This window comes from Cydia pomonella, chromosome 19, assembly GCF_033807575.1.
Source record: "Cydia pomonella isolate Wapato2018A chromosome 19, ilCydPomo1, whole genome shotgun sequence".
In the NCBI taxonomy this organism is placed as follows: Eukaryota; Metazoa; Arthropoda; class Insecta; order Lepidoptera; family Tortricidae; genus Cydia; species Cydia pomonella.
In genome coordinates this window covers 4,914,750-4,937,363 of record NC_084721.1, presented here as the reverse complement: position 1 = coordinate 4,937,363, position 22,614 = coordinate 4,914,750, and the positions used below count along the sequence as shown (strand labels likewise).

The 22,614-nt window shown below is 35.4% G+C and overlaps 1 protein-coding gene and 1 long non-coding RNA gene across 3 annotated transcripts in view; one reads left to right on the top strand and one right to left on the bottom strand.

Moving 5' to 3' along the window:
* The window catches only part of LOC133528226 (hemicentin-1-like), a 189,280-nt gene extending 183,905 nt beyond the window's left edge, over positions 1–5,375 (top strand). Inside the window, exons 15-18 of one of the 2 annotated variants that reach the window (XM_061865505.1) lie at positions 952–1,209; positions 1,672–1,740; positions 3,122–3,198; positions 3,634–5,375. In XM_061865505.1, the coding sequence (XP_061721489.1) occupies positions 952–1,209; positions 1,672–1,740; positions 3,122–3,198; positions 3,634–3,957 (728 nt within the window). In that variant the 3' untranslated portion in view covers positions 3,958–5,375. Of the gene's footprint in view, positions 1–951; positions 1,210–1,653; positions 1,741–3,121; positions 3,199–3,633 lie in introns of both variants that reach the window. The other variant, XM_061865504.1, reaches the window with a different exon arrangement.
* A 1,614-nt stretch (positions 5,376–6,989) lies between these two features.
* The window catches only part of LOC133528230 (uncharacterized), a 225,261-nt gene continuing 209,636 nt past the window's right edge, over positions 6,990–22,614 (bottom strand). The window contains exon 2 of the long non-coding RNA XR_009800970.1: positions 6,990–7,041. This is a non-coding gene — a long non-coding RNA (uncharacterized LOC133528230). The remainder of the gene's footprint in view (positions 7,042–22,614) is intronic.

Genomic DNA, 22,614 nt, shown 5'->3' with positions numbered 1-22,614 from the left:
ATTAATTAATAATTCTAGGTTTGAAAACAATAATTTGAGCTAAAAACACAAAACAGTATTTAGTCTCATTAACTGAAAATTGGCTCATACGTCATCGTTTAATAACATTGCAAATAACGTGACATTCGTTCCGTGTGTCGCTCGTGACTGTGACCGACGACGCGGAGCGCGTGTCGGACATGTGTTGATGGATTGTGTTTAGCTCAGCCGCGTTGATTGTGTTATGACAATCCGTTCGTAGTTTTGGCGCTTTGTTATATTAATTGATACATGTTTACACTTTTTATCGAGCGATTCCATGTTTGCGAGTTTGTTACGCTAATAATAAGTCAATTAGATTCGCTTTCGTTAGTTAGGTTTGTTAAAATTTTATTTAAAAACGCATGCGACAGGCGAACTCAAAATCTACATAGTTTAGTAGATACAGTCAAAAAATTTAATTTTCGTTCCATTACGTACCTTATCACAGTGACAATCAATATAAAAACCGATAGTGACCTCAAGGTACAGTCACGTCTGAAAATATCGATACGGAAAAAGTGCCAAAAAGATGTATACACGACATTATTGCCCATATATTAAGGTATTTTGTCACTTTGTCCGTATCTATATTTTCAGACGTGACCGTACGCAATGCTCAAGATTCCAACTCTAACCATTCGCTATGCTTGTGGTTGCATGAGCGATTAAACAGCAACTTTGCCCCCGAGTGGAACTCAAAAATCGATACGCAAGTGTGCCAAAAAGATGTATACACGACCTTATTGCGCTTATATTAAGGTAGTGTATACATATTTTTGTCACTTCGTCCGTATCTATATTTTCCGCTCCGCTTTATTATATTTTCAGACGTGACCGTACGAAACGGTACTAAAATTAAATTTCTTACCGTACACCGTACGTGCTATTTTAGGTTTTTGGTGACCCTATAATTGTGTCTATTTTACCCAGATGGCAAAAGCGCGATGGGTGGTATCACCCTCGGCGTTGTCGTCGCCGCCGCGCTCGGCGCCGCACTAGCCATCGGCGGGATAGCCTTAGCAGCGCTCTGTGCACGGCGGCGGCGCGCCCGACCGCCACACAAGCACCCTCCGGGTGACATGCTGGAGTTGAGCGACGGCGGCCGGCGGTACGTGGTGGCGTACACCATCAAACCGTCGCCCGATCTGAAGACGCCGGAGCCACAGCCCGACATATTGAATGCACCAGGTATTAATATTTGATACATTGACTGTTTTGTAAATCACAACTTTTCTAATTTTAAACTTGTGACCTTCTGTAACACCACAAGTTCAAACCTCATTAGATCCTAACATTGTTATGTCGCTGGTCGCTTAGTAAACATTTTGTATTTTCCTGTGGCTTTAAATTGAATAACTTTCCCGAAGCGAACTCTTAATAATCTTATTATCTTTGATATCGATTTTTAATAACGAAAGACCATGCCAACAATATACATTTAGAATAAAAACCTCACAACTAACTTCTAAGGATTTTGAAAACAGCAATGTTGGGAATTAAGAAAATAATTGAGGAATTCACTATAAAACTAATTCGAATTTTTAAAAATCTTTCACTAATCGGGATATTAACATTGGAGTAACAGTTATGATAAATTGTAAGAACTCGTTATATAAGTCCTTGATATTTCAGATGAGATCTTTTTTCTAGATTGTGAAAACCAAAACGCCCCACCGACTGCGGAAGCCGATGAGTGGCCTAGCATGAAAGAAGTCCGAGGTAAGGAATAATAATCAATACTAAATTATAGTTCAATAAGTTAGTGCAATTATCCTGAATCTGGCGATAAAGAAATAAATAAGCTTGGAGCGCTCACTCCATATACAGACAAAACATTTATAATAAGTTTTAAGTGAGCTTTGCGAAAACTTATTTGTTTTACATTTAAGCTTAATAATGATTAAGTTCCAAGCGAGTGTTAAACTTATAAATATTATAATAATAATACTAAAACTTATTATACCATACCTCCCATATAACTTATGATGTATTAAGTAGGTAGTTAAGGAAAATGATGTATAGAGTGAGCACCCTTGATATCTCCTTCATCCTAAGAAAATGCATTAAAATTAAAACACTCGGCCTGATTCGAAGAATAAGATACGATATCGATAGGTTCTGGTTTAGATAAGTTCAGCTGGTTTAGATAACTGACAGAAGCAGCTCGATTTGGGAAACCAATGTCACCTTGACGTTAGAAATATCGTAGATAGATCTTATTAGGATCACATGACAGCGGAATCGAAATAAACGTCAATTTTGACATTTCGTTTAGTTATCGATCTTTTAAAGATCTTTCCAAGACCTTAAACGTGTCTAATCATTCTTTGAATCGGGCCGACTAGGTATAAGCGGTAGGTTCGAAATTCTAATTAAGTTGTGCAGCTTTGTGGCACAGGGTGTTTGACGAGTAAACTGTGACATCCACAGAGGTCGAATCTAATAATTACATTAATTTGGCTTTGAGACGACCTTAACGATCGTCTTAGACTAAGACTCTTAGTGGTCTCACGCATGACTTTCACTTCATTTCGCATGCACCAATCAGTGCGAGCGATCTTCAAGGTCGTATCAATAGTTATTTGTTTTACCTTTGCCTTGATTCTCTCGCAATGCTCAAGATTCCAACTCTCTAACCATTCGCTATGCTCGTGGTAGCACGAGCGATTAAACAACAACTTTGCCCCCGAGTGGAACACAAAAATTTTCACCACACCAACGCGAGGAAAATTTGAACTATGAAATACCAAAATAATCAAACCAAATGTAATCGAAATTAACGTAATAAAAAATGTATCATTTAGATCATCATTTAAAAGTCAATTCTATCTGCTACCATAAGGAACCAGCTCGAAATTTGCATTTGATTACTTTGTCCCACTTGTGGATAAAATGCAACTTTCTCATTATAGTTTTCGATCAATCAAGAGGGCCTTTACCAGTTGATGTGGTGAAAAATAATATAACAAATTGTTTAACCTCAATCAAGCACACAGTATGGATTTTACTTAGGTGCAAATTAAAATTTAAGGTCTTTTTTGTTTTGTATGCCTTGAACTACGGCCAACATGAGAAAATGAACTTGAATATTGTTTTGCAGGAGAATGGACCAAAGTGGGTGCAGTATTTTCAGCAGAAGACTTAGCCCTTCTTGACAGCGCTGGACATCCACAGCAGGTAAAATAAGTCATAAATCTCACAATATACAGATTTTAAGTATTTTTATAAAATGAAAATGAAAAACACCTTTAATTCAGGCAACTAGTGGCCCAAATATAAACCTTATTTATACACCAATATATACCAATATCAACCTTATAACCAGCAAACATATTATAATAAATACATCTTAAAACTTATAAACTACAAAACACATTTTGGCTGCGATGCATTACGCAACCCCGCGGTGTCAGGGAGCCAGCCGCGGAACCGCCGGAACTTGACACCCGTCGGTCAAAACTCCTGCTCGGTGAAGGTCGCAAGACGTTCAGTCGGAACCCGCACTATAGCTGTAATATGAAAATGACATTAGGATGGACAAATTAATGATATAGACTTATCATAACGTTTTTATTACATTTTGTATATTTATAGATTGTTTTATATCAACAGCTTACACCCGGCAGCGACATGGTGCCGAGCAGTAGACAAGAAGACGTTCTAAACCAGAACCTAGCTCAATCGGCGTTAGCTAATAATTTTAGGTCTAATTTCGTAGTTACTAACAGCCCCACTCTCGGGAGCCCCAACTTTGTGTGCCCCAACGGCAACGTAGGATCGCCGTTTGGAAGTCAGACTCTGACTCTAAGCGGGCCGACTCTAAGCTCCAGTAGTCTGGCGACCTCGACTTTACATAGAAGTAAAGGGAAAGGCAATACGAGAAGAAGAGAACATGTTTTAGCAGAGAATTTGCCAGGACCGGAGAGTTGCGTGTAAAATATTAATGTTTACCTAGAGATCGATTCATAAGAGCCGATGCGGGATGTAACTGTTATGTCAATATTTTCATATAGAATCCACGTTAGCTCTTATGAATTTGTAACGATGTTTGATATTCAACTCCATTGTAAGTAATTGCGGAGTTCGTATTCATTTACGTGAGATTAAACCTGTTATACTCAGAGGTCGTAGGTGCTTTGAGGTTATACCGAAAAACTGAATTCTGTATTAACTTTTTTTAATGCTAAAATAATATAAAGTCATATGTATATGTATAGCCTTTGTCGATTCAACCCAAAATTATTGTTATTTTTTATACTATGACAAGTGTTAATTACGTAAAAGGAATAACTTATTTATTGTCTTTTTTTAATTTGGAATAAACATAATCATATTTATTTGATATATTGATTATACAAAAGCACCTTATATCTTTATCTGTAATAATGAATAACATGTAAAATTTAAAGACAATAATGTGTTCCTTTAAAAGACGATTGTAGCCGTACCTACATACAATGTCTGTTATAGTCTGTGTTTTTGCTATTTTTATTTTCTTCACGTTTATGAATGCGAACGAATAATCGCATTAAACTGATTGCCTTTTCTCGTATGATCGCTGATCTCTTTTTGTGCTAATTAATATAATTTTACGGCCTAAGTATCGTCTTAGCCTGTCAAAATACCGATAATTCTAAAATGATACATAATTACTCTAATCTGGCAAACCCACTTTCTCAGTAGAATAAGGCGCGGAATTCTAATATTTCTATGGGATATCCCTACGCGCCTACTTTTTTAAAATTTGCCTCCTTTTTCTACTGACGGAAATGGCTTGTGAGTCAGTAAGATTTTTAAGAGATTACTTTTGAATAAAATATAATAAAATTAATATTTTCTTAAAATACGTTACGTATGTCTAATCCCGACGATACATTTCGTGTGTATATGAAAATTTGATTTTCGTTCTAAATATTTGAGATGTATCAAGTATGTTAGATTCGGCCTATACATTTGTGAGCCAAAGTAGATGATTTACGATTAATTGTTAGGAGAAATGTAAATAATTATTGGCGCTTGTAGAGAATACTATTTATTTTAATAAACTCGGTTGTGTGAATGTAAATAACTAATAGACGAATATAACCTATATAAAGTTTAACATAAGATCAAGCTATTGCTGTCAATTTATTTACAAATAAAAATCAATTTGTAAATAACCGTCGCTATGTTAAATTAGAATTAATTTTGTAACTATAGTATTTGTAAACGTTTCCATTTTGCGTTGATTCTATTACATAGAGTTTAACATTGAAACTGACTTTATATGGATATGTTGTAGTTGTCGAATACAATGATGTGGTCCTAATAATATGTTCTGGCATTTTTGTATAAATAAATAACAATTTATAATATTTGCTTTTTCTATTTCAATACATTTTCTTTACATCAATCGAGAATAAGGCATTAAATATCGTACTAATGCCAGAAATGTAAAAGTTCGTATGTTTGGAGTGATGTTTGTCCATGGTACCAAAACGTCTGGACGGATCTCGATTTGGTACACAATGGGCTTATAAGCTTAAAAAATAACAACTTATAAGTTAAAATACTTGAGACTTTTTATCCGGCGGTCGCAAGTTCAAACCCCGGCTCATACTCATGTTTATCGGAATTTATACACGATATATCAGTCGCTTTTCGGTGAAGGAAAAAGTCGTGAGGGAACCGGACTAATCTCAATAAAGTCTAGTTTTTCTAGGTTAGAAAGTAAGATGCCAATCGCTTCCGTAAGTACCTATGGCAATTCTTGGGATTAGTAGCCAAGCGAAAGCGTGGCGAAAATCCGGAACAAACGCAGGCGCGGATCCAGCCCTCAAAAAAGGTTGTGGTCACAGCACAGCCACCCGAAAATCGGCCAAGTGCGAGTCGGAGTCCGAACTAGTTCATGAACAATCATGACTCTTGCAAGTCTTAAACGATCGTACTATTTACCGATCTCAATAGACTGAAAGTGTGACGTCACAAGCCTATTAGGGGGCTACCTTATCAATTTTTCGCAGATACTCGATTCTCAGACAACGTTTCGCAGGTCAAGGTTTCATAGAGGGATTTATTCGTAGATCTAACTTTTAGTCGACATTTGCTAGTCCTGGTTCACATACCCTTCAATTCGCTTTTCTGTTAATTAGCAGAGCACTAACAGAACAATTATTGTATGAATTTCGTTTGGCAGAGTAATCTTTTCGTTTAAGGAACTATTAGTAGAGTAACTTTTATTTATATTTTATACATTTTTTAAATATTTCGTTGAGTAGTCTATTCGACAAAATAGAAATAAAAATACTTGAAAAATACCTCATTGGAATTGAAACAATGTCTAGAAAAAAAGCGGCCAAGTGCGAGTCGGACTCGCCCATGAAGGGTTCCGTACCATTTATGACGTATTAAAAAAAACTACTTAATAGATCTCGTACAAACCAATTTTTAATTCTGTTATTTTAGAAGTTACAGGGGGGGGGACACATTTTTTCACTTGAAGTGTCTGAAAGTGAAAGTGTCTCTCGTGCCAACGTTTGGGTTTGATGAAAAATATTTTTTTTTTAATTTTATGACGTATTAAAAAAAAACTACTTACTAGATCTCGTTCAAACTAATTTTCGGTAGAATTTTGCATGGTAATGTATATCATATATTTTTTTTAGATTTTTCATTCTGTTATTTTAGAAGTTACAGGGGGGGGACACGTTTTTTTTCACTTTGGAAGTGTCTCTATCGCAAACTATTCAGTTTAGAAAAAAATGATATTAGAAACCTAAATATCATTTTTGAAGACCTAATCCCTATATACCCCACACGTATGGGTTGGATAATTTTTTTTTTTTTAATTTTATGACGTATTAAAAAAAAACTCCTTACTAGATCTCGTTCAAACCAATTTTCGGTGGAAGTTTGCATGGCAATGTATATCATATTTTTTTTTAGATTTTTCATTCTGTTATTTTAAAAGTTACGGGGGGGGGGACACATTTTACCACTTTGGAAGTGTCTCTCGCGCAAACTATTCAGTTTAGAAAAAACCTATCCATAGATATCCCACACGTATGGGTTTGATGAAAAAAGATTTTTTGAGTTTCAGTTCTAAGTATGGGGAACCCCCAAAATTTATTGTTTTTTTTTTCTATTTTTGTCATCACATGTCATACATCTACTTACCAAGTTTGAACAGTATAGCTCTTATAGTTTCGGAAAAAAGTGGCGGTGACATAATCGGACAGACAGACGGACATGACGAATCTATAAGGGTTCCGTTTTTTGGCTACGGAACCCTAAAACCCCTTCGGTATTCGAATTCGAATCGTTTATTAGCACAAAAAATTCCAAAGTTATAAAAAATATGGTATTTTGTTTTTGTCAATATCTCATAAACTATTAACATTTAACAAATGAAAACAAAAGATTCCTATAATATTTTTCAAACAGGAAGGGTATGCTGATATATTCTCATTCTCGCAAAATTGTATGTCATCTCAATACAAGTTTGCGAGATGTGGAGGTTTTAGGATATAAATTGTATGGAGATGATATCCCGTTTGAAAAATACTATAAAGAAGAGAAAATTTTCCAATAAAAAATCCAGCTCTAGGTACTCTAAACTCTATTCGTTATAGTTTTAATTTAACGTTAAAAATAGCCGCGCCTCATTTTAGGGATGCGCGCGCGGCGTGAAAAAGCGAGTAAATACGTAACATTAAATATTATTTTAAAGGTAGATTTTTCAACAATAGGCAATTATTAATTAACCCTTTTTTCTCGAACTTTCGTTTCTATTGTAAATTTTAATTTTTTTATAATTATTGGCGTAAAAATATTTCGCTTCGTGGAGCCCATCTTATAAAAGATTAAGATTTCACTTAATAAGAATACAAAAAATTTAATACGTTGTGTAAAATTTCAGAATAATAGTGAAAATTGACAAAAAAAATTAAAATCAAGGTAAAATTGTTAAATATAAAACAATATTATAACCAAAGTATTGTTTTTATAGCATGATATTGCTTAGTATGTATATAAGCAGAGCACCGATAACCGAAATATTTTTACGCCAATTATTTGAACATTTTTTGGTTTACATTTACGATAATGACGTAAGAACGAGATTTATTTTTTTATTAATTGTTCCCTAACTTAGGGCTATTTTCAGCGGTAAATGAAAACTACAATGAATAGAGTTACAGTACTTGGGATTTTTTTAATTGGAAATGTCCACTTCTTTAGAAATATTTTATTTTCATTTCTTAAATGTATTATAGTTTATGAGATTCGGTTAAAAACGAAATACCATATTTTTTCATGAATATTTATTTTTTAACTTTTGCAATTGTTTATGTGCTAATGGTAATATACGCTTCGAATACATTTTTCTAGACATTACCTTATTCAGAATCTAATCAGGTACCACATGTATTTTTCGAAGCAGTATCTAAATTCAACTTGCTGACTAGACTAAAGTTATTTTCGAATAAAGTGACAATTTAATTAAACTTTAACTAACAGTTAAATTAGTAATTTAGCAATTGCGATAGGTACTTATAACATTCGGGTCGGCAATATATCTAAAATCGCAAACGATTTATTGCAGTCTATGGAGCACTTTTTTATACATAGATAGATAAACTAAGCTATAAAAACTCCTACAGCTGTAAATTAAAAGCTGGCAATATTTTAAACTATTGTACTAATATTTGTGAATGTTAAACATTTCTAAGACTCCATAAGCTAAAAGTAATTGCCCCTGTTAGTAAATAATCTTATTTTTTCCAAATAATTAGGACTCGCGGTGGCGAGAATTTCTAATTAACACCAGATGATCTGTTTTCGACTTGGGTAAGCGTGACAGTTATCAAACTATCAATTTACGAAAAGTAAATCCGCGTATCAATGTTATGCCAACCAACTAACTACTGTGTAATTAATTTTTTACAAAGATTCCTCTGCCATAGCATCTGCGAAACAAAAATCGGCATAATTGTACTCGAGGAATTAATAGAGCACCCTATTAGGGTTGTGGGCATGCCCATCGTGCCCACAACGGTGGATCCGCCCTTGAACAAACGTGAGGAAGATGACACAGTCGGCTTACAACCTGGAAAAGGACAGTTTATTTTCCGGCCTTCATTCCCTAATGGTGTGCAATGGAGTAGCATTTTAGTATGTGAGTACTAAGTTTTTATCTTATCGTAAGGCGTATTAACATAAACATTTCAAACAATATATTGCGTCAGGTGTTATCTTCCGGGGGGGCTGGAAAAGACTCCAAAAAGCAACGCTGTAGAATGTGCTCGACGGTTGACCGTCTTCACCACAGTCGTAGATCGCAGAATTCCGCCAGAGAGTACTAAGTGAAGAGTTGCGAATAGTTTATCGACGGATATGCGGGTCGCGAGCGGAGGAAATTAACTAAATAAATTATTAAAAAATAAATATTATATGACATTATTACACAACTTGACTAAGTCCCATGGTAAGCTCAATAACGTTTGTGTTATAGGTATTTAGACAGTGATTTTATATAATATATAAATACTTAAATACATAGAAAACACCATGACAGGAACCAATATCCGTGCTCATCCCACAAATGAACGCCCTTACAAGGATTTGAACCCGGGACCAGCGGCTTCATAGGAAGAGTCAAGTCACTAGGCCAATATGCCAATTATAAACACTCAAAAAGTAACCATGCACTTTATCAATCTACGAAAAGCCTGAAAAGCAAAGATTCAATTATACAGCTTGAAAAGTTCGCGAAGCCCGCTTCTATACTTTTATTCACTTAATCGGCTCTTCGTGTTGCTGCGAGTAAGAAGATTACAACACGGCGCCATTGGAATTATTCCTACATACACGTAAGTACTGGAAGTCGATTCTAATTTTAAAACTTGTTTTGAAACTGGTTTTGTTTGCCTTGACGATCGTCTTGGTGACTGAAGCGCATCTCAAGCACATCTTTCATCGACGACATCGATCTTCAAGGTATTTTCAAAATAATAGCAAAACCGTAACAATTTTTTTAATCCAAATCAAGCAACTGGGACAAGTACTAAGACTAAGTAGATAGTGTGCGATGTGGCGTGCAGCAAGCTTAATACGTACCAGACATATGTTTTTATACAATTTTGCTAGTCTAGAATATGTCTAGAAAGTTACACCTGCAGTCAATGCAGCAAACACACTCTGCGTGAAATAGTTTTATCTTTCTTTAGTAAAGAAGACTATACAGCACAATACTATCAGAAAGATGACATTATAGCTTTGTTTTATGTATGAAAAACAAAAACTGTATACAATAACTGGAGATTGCCCAATCTATATAATAATAATAGGTAAGCCTTATCTCCTGAAATCCGAGAAGGACAAATCCAGCAAGTGTACTTGACTCACGACATTACCGCCATGTGGGGTGTTGACTCGATGATCATTGTTCCGATCTCATAGCGATGAGTCTCGACCAACACCTAGAGATAATCTCGCTGGGTGGCTGGATCAAGGGTCAGATGCAATAAGCAGTTAGTTAAGATAATCTCCAAATATAGAGATTGTAACTGAATTCAGACTGTACCTCAACAAAAACAAACGCTGAAATAAACAGATTAAATTTTTTTTTTTTTTTAAAGTCATTTTGAACGCAGCCCGTATAGTACGGCGGTTCCCTTCTCTGCGGCACTGATCACCGGCAGCTTGGACCCTGCCCCGCTGCTGGCGGTACCCTAGGTTAGGTTTTTATAATGTGTTTATATGTATTTTGTATTAATTGATATGTATAAATATAAAAACACTTGCTTTTATATTCATATTCTATGGCAATTCTAAGGATTAGTTGCCAAGCGGACCCCAGGCTCCAATGAGCCGTGGCAAAATGCCGGGACAAGGCGAGGAAGAAGAAGAAGGGACTTATTTTCATATTAAAAAAAAACTAATCTAAGACGTTCAATGAATAGGTATAGAGAATAATAACCCACTGCTGGGCACAGGTCTCCTCACATACGCCAAGAGGGCTTAGGGCTACTGGGCTATATTCACACTGACGTAACGCGGATTGGGGACTTCACATAGGTACACCTTTGAATTTCTTCGCAGATGACTGTATGCATGTTTCGGTGAAGGAAAACACTGTAGAGATATATTACCTTTCGGGTAATTCCCAATATTTCAGATTGCCGGGTCCATTTATATTAGGTGAAATTTTTGGATTTAACCGATATTCTGAAGGAATTTATCGAATACCTATCCTACCTATCTTAATAACAACAACAAGATACAGTAAAATCTCAATAATCCGACACTTTGATATCCCAGCACACCTAGTAATCCGGCACTAAAATACGGGTGCCAACATGGTGCAAGTGATTTCCTATGTGCGCTTACATTACGAGTATCACTCTTGAATATCTTTATAAATGCCTAAAATCGTTATAACAACATTTTTTTTTAATTTAGTGTTATAAGTATAGTGTATTATAGGTACGACATACTAAAAGACACATCAAAATAATATGCAGGTTTGCTCTAACTTTCAGTAATCCGGTGCTTTTGTGTAAGCATTTGTGCCGGGTTAGTGACACTGTACTGTAATTTGAATTAACATTCACTGCTGAATAAAATAAGGCCAATATGGGTAAGTATGGCTGCCGGGTATAAGTGCGGCTAGCCTTCACATTGCGGCCTGCTTACACATTGATGAGTGCTTATTGCGAGTTCATAAATATGCCACTAAACGCAAGTTGCAATTAACCGTATGACATACTTGCCCCGATTGAGCTTACATAATTGTGTAGACTATCAGGGCACTGTCTTTTAAGCATTGTGTACAAAATTTATACAAACGCTGTATTTTCCTGAAAAAAGATACCTTCACAAATTAGACGCGTTGTAACGAAACGACGCTAATTGCTTCTAAATTGTCGTATGAATCGCGTTGAACAAGGCTCGTACGCAACGCAACAATTGTTTGCTAAGCGCCGTGCTTAGCCCCTTCCACAGATCACTTGCCTCTAGATCGAACATATCGGGTTCATATGATTTAGGTTTTATTCATATTTTCTGTATGCAAAGTTTAATTTCGATTGTTATAACTAGTGAGACCGCCCAAAATCATTAAGCAGCAAGGAAAGCAAAAAGTTATTCTACTTTATTTTCGCAAATCAGAAGATATATTATTTAATTTTTGCGTTAGAATGATCCAGACGAAAAATAAGGCTATTAGCTTTTTACGCGCCTCTTTACACGTAAACGCACGACTTGTTAGTAGAAGCCATATAATAAGAAACTATTTGTATAAGGTTCGTACATAAATAGTTTTTTTAATGTGTATATTGTTGATAATTTGCGCTTGCGTTTGTGTAAGGAGAATATTTTATTTATTTATTTAAAGAGATCCATTATCCAATTAAATAACTATGGAATCTTAAGTATAGATACAGAGCCAATGTGTTATAAAAAACATGCACTTAAGTAACACGCATACTCATCGACGCGGAGCGTACACATACAGGAGATAAGACACGAACCAAAACTTTGAAGATACAAGTAGAAAACTATTTTGAAGATAATACGTTTTTTTTTTTGTTTTAAGGAAATGCTCCAGAACACCACCGATTCAACCTCAATTCTGATCAAGGGAAATCAGATTGAACAAATGCTAGCTTTTTTGCTTTTCGTGGATTCGTCGAATCGAAGCTCATCCACGAATTTTCCTTTCCTGGCCTCTGTAATAATGTATTGTTATTTTTAATAATTAATGAGATTTTATAAAACACGAGGAAGGTAAACAGTCTATTACTGGCCATAGCCCCCCCCTCCAATTACTGACCACCTTATACTAAAAGGTATTCTTTTTAATAATAACACAATCTAAGTTAATCATCAAAACGATAGTTATTTAGTTTACTTGAATTGAGTAAATAAATAAATAGAATTATTATCTTAGCCATTTTAGTATAAGGTGGCTAGTAATTCGAGGGTGGCCAGTAATAGACGGTTTATCCTACCTAAGTATGAAAAATATTGCTAAAAATGTTCTATCAACATATTTTTGCGCCTATTTTTGGAGTGAGAAAACCCTAAAAGACCTGCCCGCCCTCGGAATACCCAACTGGCGTGAAGTGGCGCAGGATAGGGCAGAGTGGCGCTCTCTTGTGTCAGAGGCCCAAGATCGTGATTGGGTCATTGAGCCAGTGAAGTAAGTTGGTCGTCTACATTTCTCACGACACAGACTCAACCTTGTGTGAGGGCTATTATTTGCTCTAAGAAGCGGTTGTACATACTTTATAGTTAATTTAATTACTAATGATCAGACATAGAAGTTTTTATGACACAAACGAGTGTTTGAGAAAATGAAACATCGATAAATCTGTAATAAATAAGTCAGTCATAGATTAATAATTAAAACATCTAACTTCTACTTGCTGTAAATTACCGAGAAATTTCAAGACTGAAAATCAATTACAAATCAGCTTACTTTTTCTATGACATAATAGTTAGTACTTAATAATTAACGTAAACAGTACAACACGTAAACAGTAAACAGTACGTGTATAGTATACAGTGCCAAAAATAATAGAATAAAAAAATATCTATAACGTCAAGGTAACATCGATAACAGTCATGTCGACATTGATTGATTTGTCTGCTAATGATTCATGTCATGCCAATTTGGAAAATAATTTTATTTGTATTTGTTAGTATTTTTGGGCCTGTACAGAATGATACATAATCTCATGGTAGGTTATCTGTGACCCCGACACTAAGCGACAACAAACGATGACAAGGTATCGTTATGCAATAATTGCCAATTAAATTTTTACTCTCACTAATTCTTCCTGTTCTTCGTTTTGTGTTTTCTTTTTATTTTCCTCATCAAGAATACTTTATTTTGCTGGAAGTAAAAAGTCAAAAATGCCTGGCGACTTTTCAAACTGTCAGACATCGCAACTTTTAGATTAATCCTATTTCCAAATTAAGTCCAGCCTTAATGCCACGAAGACATGGCTATATCCAGACTTAAAATTCAACATCAACAAAAACGTTGCATTACCATTTAATCGTTGCATTAATATTATTATTTAATTCGTGCACTACCTTTTATTGGTCATGTAACAATAGTTAGACCTCCTATCGCTTCCTTTATTTACACTGTAAATATGTTTTTCAATAAAAAATTGTTTTATTTGTGGTGCAATAAAGAATTCTTACAGGAGGAGCTACTTTACCGCACTAGTGCGATAATTAGCACATTACGTAACTATGTCGAAAATTTAAAGGGCCATATGTACTTACTTTGAAATGTTGTACGATACATAATTATGCTGTATGCGCGTAAGCAATTCGCAACTCGTGTCGATTCAAAACACTCCCTTCTTGTTTTAATTTATCCCCACTCGTTGCGAATTCCTTATTTTTCACACTTGTAGTAATACTTATTTACTCTGAACCTAGCGGGATTATCCCATTAGCTATTGAAATGCCTAAAATACAACTTCAATCAATTTTCTCTTCTTCCGTCCAACAATACGGTCCAAATTAGGACCCGGTACAAATTTCCAGGACCGTGGGATACGTTTCAAATTGAATTTTCCGTACGCTATGTAGCCAACATGGTCGCAAAATACTTCATTATTTTACATCGGCGGTTTGAAAATATTAGTATTTAACCGGTTTGATGTAATTTACTCGTTAGGGCTGAATTTGTACCTGGTTTCAGTTTGGATATGTTTTATAAGAAATAATATAAATAATTCAGCCTATATGCGTTCCACTGCTGGGCACAGGCCTCCTCTCATGTGCGAGAGGGCTATAGTCCCCACGCTAGCCCAATGCGGATTGGGGACTTCACATACACCTTGGAATTTCTTCGCAGATGTATGCAGGTTTCCTCACGATGTTTCCCTTCACCGAAAAGCTAGTGGTAAATATCAAATGATATTTCGTATTTCGATTTGAACCCGCGACCTCCGGATTGAAAGTCGGGCGTCATATCCACTCGGCCACCACCGCTCTATGGTTTATATCTAAATAAAAAATATACATACTGCCTAAGTGCCGATACGTAGTACAAAGTGTACAAACGAGTAAATATAATTCGTAGTTTATGTAAGAATAGTTATCAAAAAGCACCTTCATTACTATAGAACGAGGATGTGCTTCGATATATGAAACGAGCAATGCTGCCGAGATAAGAAACGAGCAATGCGACGAAATATTCAGGCGTAAATTGAGAAACCTTTTGTTGGAAAACCCTCTGTACTCGGTAAATCAGTTCATGGAATTGACATTTTGATTCAGAAATTGTTTTATTCTTATTGTTTTTTATTGACATTGTTTTCTTTATTATTGGGAGATACTATTTCATTATTTTTTATATTGTTGTATGTTGACGATACGTATTGGGAGATATTATTTGTGTACTTTTATTAATTTATCGTTTTTATTTTTATTGAACTTGTATTTTCGTAAGTTTTGACATTGTAAATATTCATTGTTATTCTAATTTTATTGACAATCCTTATTGGAGCTATATTTTTATTTCATTAGTATTGTTTATATTTTCATTTTTATTTTATTTTGACGATCATGATAGAAATTCTTATATTTTTGACATCAATGCATGTAATTGTCTTTCATGAAATAAATAATCTAATCTAATCTATGTATAAATAAACTAATAATTAATATTATAAGACAATTATACATAGATCTACCTATTCCCACAGTAAGCTCAATAAGCCTTGTGTTGTGGGTACTAGACGATGATATATATAATATTTATTAGGTATATAAATACTTACATATATGGTAAACCTCCATAGCACAGGAATAAAATCAATATTTGCGATAAACACACATAAAATGCAATTTCCAGGTTCGACCCGGGATCTCCAACTTCGTAGGCAGGGCTGACCAGGCTAGGAGGTTATCTGGTCGTCACTATCTACTTGATGGTCATTGTCAAAAAAAAAACTACGATTTGGTACTAGTATCTTATAATCTTGTCATTTAATCCATATATATAAGAAGTAGGTAATTTAATATGTAATATATAAGTAGGTAAGCTGGATCTATGTCCCCACGCAAGCAGCCTATCAACAGACCAGGATTTTTTAGGCCCGTGAAATCCAAGTAGGTAGACTAATTATTACACAGTACATGTCTTTTACAGATTACACGTTAAGCAAATAAATAAATAAACATTTGAGGACAATCTTACACAGATCCACCTAGCCCCGAACAAAGCAAAGCTCGTACTACTCTGGGCAGTGTTATCACATACAATTTTGCCGAAGTGGTAGAACAGGGTTCAAAAATAGGTAGAAGTGGGTGGTTTTAAAATGAAAAACAGGTAGATGTACCACTCAATAGCAAGTACATTTTTTAGATTAAAAATGTGTAAAAAAAAATTCAAATAATTTATTAGTCATATTGTGATATTAGTACACGTGTTTATTAAAGAAATCGAAACAAAAATGAGGATTTCCATTGTTTGTAGGTAATGAATCTGCTTGTATAATCTGTTTCTTTGGCAAGTTTTCATTACATCGAATATAAATTCGGTAGAAATTAAGTAATGTTCCGTCACACGTATTAAGAATTACTTACAATTGTACCATTTTGAAAAATAGGTAGATTTCAGGCCGAGGGAGGTAGATTGGTAGAACGCAGGCAAAATAGGTAGATCTACCCAAAATTTGGTAGATATGACAACACTGACTCTGGGTACTAGGCGACGATATACACACGTTTATAGGTATATACATACTTATATAGTGTGTATTTTTGATATAACCACAAACTTAAACTAGACGTTGGTTTTAGTGCTATAACACAATTCTGAAAGATTGTTTAGTTTAGTCTTCACTACCAGAGCATAATTAATTTTTGTATTTTTTTCGAGCGGCAATTTTTTCGTACATCATGATCACTTGTGACAATTGTGACGTCGCGTTATTAATGAGACGTTTTGAGTTAAAAAAAAGTAGTGATACATTGCTTGCTGAATTATTTTGTATGAAAAAATAAAAATCGTCCATTTTTATAAACCCAAAAAATATAAAAAATGAAAATGTGTTAATTACAGCCTAAACTAACTGCCCTTTGATTATGTGTTCGTATCAAAAATACACGTCATATACGTAGAAAATTGCATAGGAAATATCCATAACTCAGGAATATTATCTGTGTTCATCATATAAATAAATGCACTTACCCCGATTCGAATACGGGACCATCGGCTTCATAGGCAGGGTCCTTACCCACTAGGCCAGACCGGTCGTCAATATAACGGAGTATATCGATTTGCTACAAATGTTTAACAAACTGCCATAATTTTGTATTTTGTGTACAAGAGCCATATAGATATTCATAGATTTTAATTAAGTAATGTGGAAAACAGTGCGGTTATCGGTTATCAGAACAAGTCCAGACTCATCGAGCCTACACTTGGGGAGTACGATAACGATACAATTATGCATGCAATTTTAAACCTTACACCCATTAACATAAATCCCTAAGTTGAGGTGAGGTTATAGCAGTTGAGGGGTGAGTTTGGGTAATGGAAGGACTATTCTCAAATAAATATTAGTCGTTCTAATATAAAATTGAAATTGAATTTAGTCGTGCTTACTTGCTTCCACTAACGTAAAATAGTATTAGTGCAAGCGCGAGGTACTTGTAATCAGATTAAAATGAATGAAATCGTACCTTTCGAATAGAACTCAGCGAGTAGTTATTAATGGAACTCAATCGGCTGGGTCCCCGGTAGCCCTCGGAGTGCCGCAAGGTTCAATTCTTGGTCCCTTCCTGTTTTTGGTATACATCAATGACCTACCAAAAGTTGTGCAAGAAAGACATGATATAGTGTTGTTTGCAGATGACACTTCCCTTATATTTAAAGTGAACAGAAAGGAAAATAGATTCGAGAGCATTAATGACGCGCTATCTACCGTATTAAACTGGTTTACGGGAAACAATTTGCTTTTGAACGCAAAGAAAACCAAATGCATCAAATTTACGCTACCTAACGTCAAGCAGGTGAATAACAGCAAGATTAAAATAAAAGGTGATACGCTGGAATTTGAAGATCGAACTGTTTTCCTGGGAGTCACTTTAGACTCAAAACTGCAATGGCATGCACATATAGCCACTTTAGCCGGCAAACTTAGTTCAGCAGCCTATGCAGTGAGGAGAATCAGACAGCTAACAAACGTAGAGACGGCCAGGCTGGTATACTTTAGTTACTTCCATAGTGTTATGTCGTATGGAATTCTGTTGTGGGGAAAAGCGGCAGACATTCAGACAATATTTGTACTGCAAAAGCGAGCTGTACGTTCCATCTATGGACTGGGCGCTCGAGTATCCCTAAGAGAGAAATTTAAAGATGCAAGCATTCTTACCGTTGCATCTCAATACATACTTGAGAATATTATGTATGTTCGGAAAAACATTAACGAATTCAAGCTTAACAGTGATATCCATAACTATAACACTAGAAACAAGCATAAACTTGCTGTGCCCGCCCACCGCCTCCGTAAGGTTAGTACGTCTTTCGTCGGGAACTGTACACGTTTTTATAACAAAGTTCCAACTGATATAGTGAATTTGCCTCTTAACAAATTTAAGTCACACGTTAAGAGCTCTTTGTTAAGTAAGGCGTATTATGCTGTGAATGATTTCATAGATGATAAGGATGCCTTTAAGCCAGTAGCTTGATCTTGATAGTATGATAAAAATGTCAGTAATAGTGTTTTCGTTTTCTTCCTGTGAAATAACCATACTAGCGTCCAGTAGAACTGACACAAGAGAACATCATGTTCTCGTTTGATTGTATTATTTTAGTTTTGGACACTTAGAGACCTTATACACCTCTAAGATTTTATTTTATTTTGAATTTTATTTTATTTTAAATTTAATTTTATTTTAATACCTATTTTAATGATTTGGACACTTAGAGACCTGTACATCTCTAAGTCAATTTAAATTTATAATTTAGTTTTATAGGTAGGCACTCCTTATGAATAATATGTAGTCGCGTTTATGGGGCGCTATGCCGTCTTTAATGTAACTTACAAGCACAAATGTTGTATCTCACAATTTTTTTTATTATATTTATATTAATACAACCCGGCAGCTTGAACATGTCATGCTCGCTTAAAAGTCTTTACTTACGGTGGCGTTGTTGATCGGGTCGCCACTTTCCCGAATGAAGGTTGAGGGAGGCGATGGCTGAGATACACGTCATACTCGTGAACGGGTGCTGTTTGTGGAGACCGGTCTGTTTAAGCTTACACGGGGTACAGGTTATGTTAAAGTATGTAACTTTACTTTTGAGTGACATTAACGTGAGACACTTCATTCGGTTCTTGTCTGTTTTAATTTTTTGTCTTTTAATTATTTATATAAGAATTCAAGCCTTGGCGACCCTCTACATCTCTAAGGATAATTTAATATATATTTTTATATTTTATCTCTGACACTTAGAGACTTATACATCTCTAAAGAATTTTAGTATTTTATGGTTTTATTTTTTTATCATAGTTTTTTTTGTGTAATTTGACATTTAGAGACAGTATACATCTCTAATAAAATATTTATTATTTCATAGATTCGATATTTGTAATTGTTTTTTTTTTTTAAATTTATTGTTTGTAAAAATGGACATGTAAAAGTGCCCCTGTGGCCTATTTGCTGAATAAATGTTTGATGTTTGATGTTTGATGTTTGAAATAAGATGAAGAGGAATATGGTACAAAATTGAGAGTCTAAAGGAGGTTACAAGTATAACACGTAAATAATCGTCAAGAACACTCCATAACTTTCTAATTGCTTTTTACCTCAATAGGCGCATGCTTTTAGTCAGATTGCTTATTTTGTTAATGAACTTCCGAACTTCAAAACTTTTTGCTTCCCTGAGCGCTCCTCTAAATAGCTTCGAATAATTATTGAATTATGATCCTAAAATTAGAATTTAATCAATGAGACCAAATCCGTCTGCGATTTTTTTTAATATCTAACGTAACGTATAGAGTCCTGGTTTTAATCCATCCTGATTTTAATGGTTTTGGTCCATCTCGTTTTTCTGTGTTAGGGCACAGAACAGCGGATGTCATTCCAGATTTAGAGCAGAGCCCAACTGGGGAAGCACCTCCACCTTACAGAAAACCGCAGCCAAATAACACTAGACCCTACTCATAGTGTTGTGATCCTGCCGGTGAGTAAGGTTGCCAGAGCTCAACGAGGGTCGGCAACGCGCATGTAACTCCTCTGGAGTTGCAGGCGAACATAAGCTACGGATACTGCTTTCCATTAGGCGGATCGTATGCTTGTTTGCCACCGACGTAGTATAAAAAAATCTGTTGAAACTAAAATTATGTTACCGCTGCTTTGTCGATGAAGTTAACAATCGTGTACGTGTCAATGATTTAAAAAGCGCTCCTGTACGAAATTTCGCACAGACGGATATGACCGCATTGACCTACTTAAAATGACACAGATTATCACCCGCTCATGGACTGTTGTTGAGCATATGATACGTCTTCCTATGTGTTTTAATTTAATAATATCATTAACTCGTCGAATTGACGACGAATTTTTAAACATATAACAAGTTCTTTATATATTTTTATTTATTTGAACTTTATTTCACAGTAAAAAATATACAATTACAAAAGGCGGACTTAATTCCACACGGCATTCTCTACCAGTCAACTTTTACGCCAACCAGAGAAGCACAGTTGGTGCGGGGTATATAGGTATAAAGAACACTAAAACTTGACGCTTAAAATTAATAGGCACAAATACGAGTATAAATGTAATACAAAGACAAAATAATACCTGCTACTAAATCTACTATGAAGACACTGAATATGAGACTTTTCAAAAAGATATTTGCGCAGCTTGCGCTTGAACGTCAACTTAGTCTCGGCTTGTCGTATGCTGAGAGGCAAATCATTTCAGAGACGGATGGCTTGCACAGCATATATCAGTCTCACATTAAGCCACACTAGCTACAAACGACAGTATTTCGAAAAGACAATGATTATTTGTTGCTTTTAACTGTTATTTATCGAAATCACAGTCGAAAGCAATAAAGGTGAGCGCGAAATTGCTCTGTGCTATGATGCAGAGACAGGTAACATTTTGGCCATGTAAAGGCAGCGCGTACAAAAGAATTTCAATTTGGTACCGTATCGCGCAACCCTTTTCAACTTTACAAAGTAATTTCCTGAAGCGAAATTGATTTGTTGGCTTCGTGGTTTTTTGTTTGGTGTGGCCACTGCGGTTTAATTAAAGTGGAAAAAATGCTACCTTGTTATGCTCAGCTCGGTTATAAATGACAAACACTTTTCACGGAGTCACACCTCAGCCCTGTGGAACACCAGACACCGGTGTGAAAAAAGGTTTTTCCGGGGATTTATTTAAAGCTAGGTGCGGGCAGCCATTATAATTTTTCGGTGAATAGAGTGTGACAAGAAACAATTGACGGCCGCGTTTTTTATTCGTGTCGTATTTATGTGAGCCCGATTATATCTGCTGAGATGTTTAACCGCCTGGAGACGCGATCACAGCAGTCAATGCAGAGCTTAATAATTTCCCGACGTTGTATCGGCATCGAATTACATTAGAATACCTCCGGCCATAATTTAATATATTAACCATCTCTACGTCGAAACTCGGGCGGGAGTGACGTTAATATGACAAATAATTTCCTAAGAAGCCTACCGTTGGTGTGCCGAGGAAATGCGTTGAATATGGTAATCATTTCCCATGTGTCTTGCTCCAGACTTGCTGCCACTTCAAACTTAGAAATACTTTACAATTTCAATAAAGTTCGCTCGAGCGTAGTAGTCGTGGTAAATTCATTTGAGGAATATTACATTTGAACATTGAATAATCAAGGAGATTAGTGTTATTAATAGTCATGTTCCGTTTGTCTTTAGCTTTGTATTTGATGGAGAATAAGATAACACATTTATGACATTTAACGCTTGTTATGAAAAAATAATTCTCTTACGCAATAAGAAAATAGGAAACCGAGACAAGTAGTGAACTTCTACTGAACTGTAACGTTAATAGAAACTGCTGATTGAAGATTGGAGAGTCATACACGTCATCGTTAAGAAGCAATATATCTGTTTCTTCCCTTATATTATAGATAATTAAGTAAATTCTTAGCCCTCATTGATCAGTGTTTAGCACCCTTTTCAACTATGCGAGGATCGAGGACTATGCGATCATCTTGAGCTAATCTTATTCAAAAGTGACCCGCAATCTTAAGAATGTCCACCCATCGAGGTAATGGATCGTCGCTTCATGTATCAAAAAAGCAGCCAAACATTCTGGTCCGTCTGTCCTCACTTTGCCTAGCAATATGTCACACTTACCACGATTAATATGCTGCAGTAATTCCTATATCAAAACTAGGACGGTAAAAATTAGAACCACATTCAATATTAATAGCAGCGAATCGACCCAACTAAAGCTATATTTATCACTTCTTTCTTGAAGCAAACTACAAAAATAACACTTTTATCGTTAAGGGAGTATCCAAGTTTATTCCCCTGACCGACTTAACTTTCCCGTTCCTCAATAGTGGAGGGGCTT